Source organism: Physeter macrocephalus, chromosome 7 (assembly GCF_002837175.3).
Source record: "Physeter macrocephalus isolate SW-GA chromosome 7, ASM283717v5, whole genome shotgun sequence".
Taxonomy (NCBI): Eukaryota; Metazoa; Chordata; class Mammalia; order Artiodactyla; family Physeteridae; genus Physeter; species Physeter macrocephalus.
The window spans coordinates 125606245-125615587 of record NC_041220.1 but is presented as its reverse complement, the minus strand read 5'-3'; the positions used below and the strand labels follow the sequence as shown (position 1 = coordinate 125615587).

The 9343-nt window shown below is 38.3% G+C and overlaps 1 protein-coding gene across 5 annotated transcripts in view; it reads left to right on the top strand.

The window, feature by feature from the left end:
* Positions 1-9343, top strand: part of TRPC3 (transient receptor potential cation channel subfamily C member 3) — an 81432-nt gene that overhangs the window by 23472 nt on the left and 48617 nt on the right. For all 5 annotated transcript variants that reach the window (XM_028492248.2, XM_024119518.3, XM_028492246.2 and 2 more), the window contains exon 3: positions 5354-5542. In XM_028492248.2, coding sequence (XP_028348049.1) covers positions 5354-5542 — 189 coding nt within the window. The remainder of the gene's footprint in view (positions 1-5353; positions 5543-9343) is intronic.

Below are 9343 nucleotides of genomic sequence, written 5' to 3'. Positions count from 1 at the left end.
TCAGCGGCCATGGCTCACGGGCCCAGCCGCTCCGCGGCACGTGGGATCTTCCCGGACCGGGGCACGAACCCACGTGCCCTGCATCGGCAGGCGGACTCTCAACCACTGCTCCACCAGGGAAGCCCGCATGTCTCTTTTTGAATTACGGTTTTCTCAGGGTATATGCCCAGTCGTGGGATTGCTGGGTCATATGGTAATTCTGTTTTTAGTTTTTTATGGAACCTCCCTACTTTTCTCCATAGTGGTTGTATCAATTTACATTCCCACCAACAGTGTAGGAGGGTTCCCTTTTTACCACACCCTTTCCAGCATTTATTGTTTCCAGATTTTTTGATAATGGCCATGCTGACCGGTGTGAGGTGATACTACATTGTAGTTTTGATTTGCATTTCTCTAATAATTAGTGATGTTGAGCATGTTTTCACGTGTCTCTTGGACATCTGTATGTCTTCCTTGGTGAAATGTCTATGTAGGTCTTCTGCCCAGTTTTTAACGGGATTGTTTGGGTTTTTTTTGATATTGTGCTCCATGAGCTGTTTGTATATTTTGGAGATTAATCCTTTGTCTGTTGTTTCATTTGCAAATATTTTCCCCCATTCTGAGGGTTGTCCTTTTGTCTTGTTTATGGTTTCCTTTGCTGTGCAAAAGCTTTTAAGTTTCATTAGGTCCCATTTGTTTATTTTCATTTTTATTTCTGTTACTCTAGGAGGTGGAGCAAAAAAGATCTTGCTGTGGTTTATGTCAAAGAGTGTATTTCCTATGTTTTCCGCTAAAAGTTTTATAGTGTCTGGTCTTACATTTAAGTCTTTAATCCATGTGGAGTTGATTTTTGTGTATGGTATTAGGGAGTGTTCTAATCTCATACTTTTACATATACCTGTCCAGTTTTCCCAGCACCACTTATTGGAGAGGCTGTCTTTCCTCTATGTATATTCTTGCCTCCTTTTTTGTAAATTAGGTGCCCATATGTGTGTGGGTTTATCTCTGGGCTTTCTATCCTGTACCATTGATCTGTATTTCTGTTTCTGTGCCAGTACCATACTGTCTTGATTACTGTAGCTTTGTGGTTAGATTATGTTTTAATAATTTTGGAAAGATGGTGATATATGCAATTCTGTCCAGAGAAGTAGTCTCAGTGAAGCAATGTTAAGAAAATTTGTTATTCATAGTTTTCCCCTTAAAGCCAGCTAAACCTGTATTGATAATACTTGGAATCTCCTTTACCCTGACATAAAGAGTCACCTTTGATAACCTTTCAAAGGTGGGAAACTATTATAAGTGAAGAGGCAAAAAGAGGAGAAAACACAACTGAGTTTAAGAAGGCATCCATAAAGCTGCCAAATATCTAAGGGTATGCAAAATCATCTAAATCTCACACTTCCTTTTTCTGAATTATATGGAAAACAGTCATGTAGCATAACCATCTCTGAGCCAAAATACAGACACTTCTTTGGAAGTTACAAGTCTCTAAGGACTACAGGTCTCTCTCCCCTAAGTGTTCCTTTTCTTTCTCATTCTCACCTGTCCTTGTTATTCTTTTCTTATCTGCCTTCCTTTCACCTCTTTGCCTTCTCATCCCACACTCATGTCCACCTGTCAGGGCTTTTGACAGACAGAGAAAATAGTGCTTTCACAGCACTGACCCAGAGACTCGGAGCTCTGAAAGGGCAGGAAGTGAAGCTTATTTCTGTAGCAGGGTCACTTAATTTGCCCTATTCCATGGTGTTCACTATATTCTTTCCATAGAGGCTTTGAGCTCAAAGTACTGGCCTTGAAATGAAAAAAAAAAAAAAAAAGACGACGTGTTCCCTAGTGAAAAAGACATGATTTTTTTTCCGTTTCAGACACATATGACTATTTTACCTTATCAATGGCCTGTAAGATCCAGTATCTCATCCCTCAAACTGCCATCACTTAGGTGCTTCATGGAAGGTTCTCAGCCATCGTGCAGTTTTCAAAGTTCCTTTAAGAGTGCAGGAGGCATGGTGCCGAAAACATGTGAAGGTCATTACCCCAAGGGTTGAACATTCTAGGATATAGATATAGATAGATTAATGGAGGACAGCTTGGTGACAGGTTATTAAAGAAGTATTTTCGATGTGCAAATGCTATCTGAAGCTATTTTGAGAAACAGAATATCGGACAGGACGGATTCCATGTCTAATCCTTCAAATGTCAGTGGCAAGGAAGCTGGTCATTTATTAAGCTGAAATTGACTAATTTCCTAATTCTGAATCAATGATGCACTTTTTTTGCAAAAAAAAAAAAAAAAAAAAAAGCCATTTGTTTTCTCCGTGTCTCAAATTTCCCCTCTTTAAAGCAGAAAAACAATTTCAACTTATATCACAGTAGGACTGTAAGGAAGAGGAAAATGAATGTAATCCAAAAGCAAGATAGCATTTTATAGCAGGAAAATACTCTAGGAATCATCTGACTATACACACCTCTCATTTGACAAATGAGAAAACAAAGACTGTAGCCAAGGTCCCATCTGCTAAGCCTAGATTTGGGTGCCTTGGGTCCCAGTCCTCGCTATTCTATGTAACATGCTGTACCTGGTAACACTGAAGCAATTCTATAGTATTTGATGTGTACCAAGCACACTCAAAGCATTTAATCCTCATAGTAGCAATATTAGATAGGCTTATTCTCATCAGAGAGGCTAAGTAACTTCTATAAGATCACACAGTGGTAGGAGCAGTTAGTGGTAGAAGCAGTGTTTGAACCTAGGAAGTCTGGTTTCAGATTTATCCTTTTAATCACTACACTTTCCTGCCTCTGTTATTATTAGGGAAAGGATCTGACAGGGCCACGCCTGCTTAGAGTTGAATTTCAATTTTCCTGTTAAGGATAAAAAGGGATTAGAATGATGATTAAACCATACACATTAAAAACCTGCTGAAAGCTGTAGACAGGTTGTGATGAGGCCCAAGCTTCGTTGTTCTTCCTCTGGCTGGAGCAGTTCTCCCAGGTTTTGAGTTCCTGCTCTGTAAAGTGGGCTGCAGATCCATCTGGTAACTTTGTGGAGGGCCATGGTAATGGAGGAGCGGCACAGTGAAGATGGTCAAGCAAAGCTAAATTAAGACAGCATCATTAGAAAATTCAGGCCAGATAAACGGTCTGAGTTGCGAAGCAACATGAGACAGGACCTCATGGTAGAACTGACAGAGTCAGCTCATGATGCAATTCAGACTTTAGATAGTTCCTTTTGCAACTGAGGAAAGGCCAGCTTTAGTGGTGCTCTCCATCTTTCCCTGAGAGCTCTGTATATATTGGCAAATGGTATCCCACAACCCCAGTAGAATAAATCGCTATTACCTCCGGCTCTGATTATTTTCTGTACTTGGATAGCAGACTTCTTCTTCCAGCAGGAAATGTTTAAATTGTTATGAAAACAGTGTTGTCCTTGCAACTTGGTTACCTGTTTTTTGCTTCTTGACTGATCTTTTAGTGGATGTGAAAAAGCCACAAAGCTTTCCTTAAGATCGGATAATTTTACAGATTATAATTTTTAAAAATAATGAGTTATTATTCAGGTATTACTGCAAAATTTGTTCCTATGTTTTCTTCAAGAACAGAAAATAGTCTCTTTTATTTCTGATCAATGGAGAATTGGCCATCCTGTGTTGTACCAAATCTTACAGAACAGTCTGAACTGACGAGTAACATGAGGAAATTTCATCTAAAAAATTGTATTAAAAGGGGAGCTTTATATGGAAACAGACATGGATAACACTTCTTCTGGATGCTATAATAATATATTTCATTAGTCTTTCAGGAATGGAAGGCAGATGGATATTTAACTGACACTCTGCATAGAAACCAGAGACTGAACATTTTATTAATTTTATCAGTTGCATGGTACCAACTTGAATGGAAACCAAAGATTGAAGTTTTTATTCATTTTATCTGTTCCCTTATGAGGGGAAAAGGATTAACTGCAACTGTTCTTTATCTGGATTTCTGATATCTGAAATGGAAACTATTCTAGTCTGTGTAGCCTTTAAACAGTCTCTCCTCTTCTGTTTATTTTAGTTGGTGACATGAGTTTTGCCCATCAAATCAAGTTAATTAATCATTTAAGAGGAAAAAAAATTGAAATTCTTCATACATCATTTTTAAAGTATGAATTTTGGAAGCCCAGAAATTCTGCTGTGCTAAAATTCTGCTGTGCTAAATGTTACACAGTTATTAGACATATACAGTATCTCAGGACATGTTGGAATGAGGGATTCTATTTTCCTCAAGTGCACCAAATTAGATTACCATCTGATTAATTTTCTTAATGGGCTAAAGTTTTAGTGAAAGCTGTAGAAGTGGAGCTGGGGGTTGCAAAAGTAAGGCCCTTTCCCAAGAGATGGCCATTGATACCTAGACTGGAATCAATGGGCTAGAAATAGAGCTCCATTCAGTAGGTAACAGGGAATGCTGACAGCTGACTTCCTCTTACCAGTCCATGGCACTATATAAATATGCTAATGAAATTAAAGATTCACAGATTATTTTTAGCAAGGCGTTAGTTCCAGTAGCCTGAAAATTTTTCTCTCAGGTATTGATATTCTGCAACCCTTGAGAATTCAATTACATATAATCAGACATTTCTCTCTCTCTAGAAGCTCTGCAGGACATTATAATGTGCCCTTCAGACAAACAAGAAAAAATACCCTCCATGTTGGTACCTATGCTTCTCTTTGCCTTCACTATGAACCATCATTCTCAAACATAAATGTGTATCAGAAACACCTGGAGAGTGTGTTAACACAGATTGCTGGCCCTCATCATCAGTTTCTAATCAGGACACCTGGCGTGGGATCTGAGCATTTACACTTCTAACACATGTCCAGGGGCTACTGATGCTGCTGGTCCGAGGACGACAATTTGAGAAGCACTGTCTCCAATGAGCCAATGGATAATAAACCAGACAGGTTCTTTTCATACAGAGTCAATCTTCTAGGCCAAATTGCCACTTAATTTAAAGAACTTTCATCGTAGAAATGGTTTTGTTTGAGCTTTAAGAAAACTATTGTTCATCTGTACAAGAAAGATTCTTTCGATTCTTTAGTCTTTCAGCATTAGCATTTAGCCAACGTCTCTTAATATAAATCAGTCACTGACATGCACACCATTTTCAGAACTGTCCACATGGTTGTACAGGTGGTAGAAGGTGCTGGCTAAGGGGGTAGGTGGGAGCAAATCCAGCCGGTATCGAACTGAACAAAACTTGCCTCCACCTGGGGGCTGCAGCTTCCTACCCAGAGGTAGGGAGACTTTTTCCAATTCACAAAACCCCTAAACACTTTCCATTGAATTAAAGCACATTCTCTGTATTAAACTCTAAACCTCTTGGTCTTAGAATGACTATCGCAAGCTCTCCATGCAATGCAAAGACTTCGTAGTGGGTGTGCTGGATCTTTGCCGAGACTCGGAAGAGGTAGAAGCCATTCTGAATGGAGATCTGGAGTCGGCAGAGCCTCTGGAGATGCACAGGCATAAAGCTTCACTGAGTCGTGTCAAACTTGCCATTAAGTATGAAGTCAAAAAGGTGAGTGGCCTACTTTCATCCAGCTCCATATTAGAATAAACATGTAATATCAACTATGCCATAATCCCAGGAAAGATTTTTAAATAATAGCAGTAATAGATGTTATTGATAAGAAGATTTATTTTACTTCATGAAAGAGATTAAATGAAGTATCATGGTAAAGTTGTGAGTCAAGTATCTAGCTCCAAACCTTTCCACTTTTTATCCATTTTTGGACCTTGGATAAGTCATAAAACTTCTTTAAATTTCATTTTCCTCATATAAAAGGAGAATAATACCTCTTATCTGTCTCAGGGTCTTGGTGGGATTTCAGTGGATTAAGATATGCAAAAGAACTTTGTAAACTGCTCATTAAAATGCGGTTAATGATAATAAAATCTGTTACTTGTAAACATTTTTGTAAGGCACTGTTACTTACATTCGCATGTTAATCTTGCAATAAACCTTTGTTATTATCCATTTCACCTATAAAATAGGTGTTCGATGATGAGATTTCTATTCTGTGAGGAAACCGAGGTTCACCAAGCTTAAATGACATGTCTAAGATCACACAGCTATGGAATTTTATGCAGTTGCCAAAAAAAAAAAAAAATTACGATTACTTTTTTACTCTGGTTACTGCAGATAGAACAGTTATGTATTATGTGTTTGCTACTTGTATGGGCCTTTGAAATAATTCATGTAAATTGTAGTTAGGACATTTCACTTATGATAAAAATCTCAGTTATCCAGAATCTAATCGCTTATACCTATCTTATATAACTTAAATTTTTGCGCTTTAAATCACGAAGAAGTAAGCTGTTGTCAGGAATAGATCTGGTTTCATGAACTGGTCAATCTGTGGAATCTTCTCTCCTTGATGCAGTGTGACATGGGGCATAAGAGGGCAGGCCCTGGAGCCAACTTGCAAGAGTTCACGTCCTGACTTGTCTTCTCTGTGTGACAGGACAAGTCACCTGATCAGTTTAAACCTCGTTCTGCTCATTGGTAGTGGGGACAACTACTGTTTCGGTTGTTTTAAGGATTACATGAGCTAATGCAAGTAAAGTAATTAGCACAGGCATAGTACATGGTGATTGCTCAATAAGTATTAGCTAATCACATTTCTGCATTTGAAAATTCATTCTCAGAATGATGGCTCTTAAACAAGTTCAGTTCTTAGTCATCAAAGACATTTCATGTTTATTGTCCTGGTTCTGGTTCTTAGTGGTAGACCATAGCCAATTTAAAAAGAAAAGAATTTAGTAAAGGATATTAGGAGGCTCACAGAATCATTAGGAGAGGTGGAGGAACAAGCTTATCTAAGCTGTGCTTGCAGAAAGCTTGCCCAGGACCAGGCCCAGAACTGACCTGGTAAGGGAGTTTCTGTGGCCCAAACAGAACAATTCTGCCTCTGCTGCAGATGGTCAGCTCCCCACCAACAGAACCGATGCCCTGAGTGCTGCCTGTTATAAAAGGCCCCTTCCAAATCAGAGGTCTGCACATATGCCTCTGACCAGTGGAACCTAGGCCAAAGTTTGCACCCTAGTAGCAAATGAGGACGGGAGAATCTCTCTCTCTCTCTCTCTCTCTCTCTCTGTGTGTGTGTGTGTGTATGTGTTTCTATGTATGTACACAGACACATACACAGTTCTACCACAATGTAGAGAACTTCCTCATTGCAGTGTTCACAAGATTATAGCCAGCCATTAATGCCAGATCTCCCCTCTACTTAATAAGATAGTGAAATGTGAAGATTCTCAGTAAATACTGAGGTAAAATAACTTTTCAAGGAATTGTCAGTTACAAGGTAAATGAATTGGATTAACTGCCCTCCTCTCAGAGCATTCTTGCTAGTTGAAGTTTTGCTGTATTGGAAGAAAAAGATAGTCTTGCATAAGATTGATATTAAACTGTTTTTAGAAAACTGTCTGGACATTTATTCACAGATCTTGCAATAGGCATCTCTCCTCTTTAGCACCTGAGAGGAGAGAATTGATTTCGGTTGTCACTGGTTCTTTATCATTGCTTTGAAAGTGTCATATTAGCAGAGACAGCTCATCTACAGATGTGCTTCTGTTAACCAAACTGTCTTGCAGAGCGAATGTCTTCTTGCATGTTGATTTTAAATAAATTGATGTGTAGGTTACAATGTATGAGGTGTCAATTAACAATAAATTTGCTATCAGTCAACTACCAGGAAACAGCAACAACAAAAATGTATTCGGAACTGAAAGGAGATTTAGGACTTTGCAGGTACTTCTGGTTCTGTCTCTTTTATGCTATAAAAGGAATAGTAGTTAAAATCTTTGATTTGGAATCTTCACCCAATAAATGTATATAAGAACTTTATTCTGGAATGCCCCCCCAAAAGCCCCAGTTCCTCTTTCTTTCTCTCCAAGGCTTCCTTCATTCTTCACTCAACACTCACCCATCTCCATCTAGCAAGGAGCAAAAATACCCCCACCCACTTCTGCTGCTTCCTTTTTCCACCATCTCATTTCTAGTCCCCAAGTAAACTAACCTCTTGGGTTATAATGATTCATGAACCCTACCCGCTGTGGCACTGAAGTAGCCCATAGCTACATGCATGGCATTAGGATTTCAAAATACTTTATATGTTATGGAATTTTCCCCCCCGATAATATTATAAACTTGTATATGTGCAAATCAACCCATAATTCCACCAAGAAAACCAGTTTGATTAATGTTAATTTGTTTAGGTCCCATAAGAGACTCAGGATGTCTCTTCTGCCATCTGCCCAAGATCTACTCCCAACTCTGATTCCGAGTCTGTTGGGTTCTTTCTGGGCTCAGGTCTTCCCGAGGAATAACCATGTGTTCACCTTAGGCCTTTAGAGACTCAATGACAGTTAATGAAGAAAATGAAAATATAAAAGATCTGAATAGGAGAGGTCTGAACATGAATTTAATGTTTATGTGGGAAAGGATTTTTTTATATAAAAGCAGTAGAAGAGATAAAAAATGAAAATACAAATTGTTTGACCACATGCAACTTAAAACCTCTGTACATCAAAAAGATCATAAACAAAAAAGGTGAAGGGCAAACTGGGAAAATGTTTTTCTATACTATAACTTACAGAGGATTGATATTCTTAATATCCAAAGTATGCAAACAAATTTATAGGGAAAATTTCCATAGCCCTGTAGAAAAATAAGCAAAAGGCTTGGATAGGTAATTCACAGAAAAGAAAATTCAAATGGCTAACAAACATATTTTAAAATTTCAAACCCTCTAGTAATAAAAGAAATGCATGCTAACATACAGTTACCATCTCCTCTCGCTCAAATTATTAAAGAATAAAAAATTACAATTCTCAGTGCTGTTGGTGAAATGAGCAATCGTACGCTACTAGTGGGGAAAAAACAATAATGTATCTTCTATCAGGGAGTGGATGTTGAAGCTTATTCATCCCAGATTCACTTCTGAGGGGTCTTTAAGGTAAATAATAAAACTGGAAAGATAGTAAGTGTTATTACCGTTTGTAGAGTTACCCACATTATTCTACAAAAGTGAATGGAATAGACTGGAGGGTGAAATTTGGTTTTTTGAAAATAAGTACAAGAAAATTAAATTTTAGGCAAACCATTTGTTATTTTCCAATTAGAATAATGGACTATTTGCCCTCCAAAATGTCCTGAGCTCTACTTATGACTGTACCTCTATCTTCTCTGACTTGAGGATGAATATCAATCTCCTCCCCCCATAGAAATAAGGGGAGTCCTACCTATCTCAAGTGAGCTTTGTCTATTGTAAGAAAGCCCTTGACAAAGATAAAAGATACTAGCACTGGATGGATC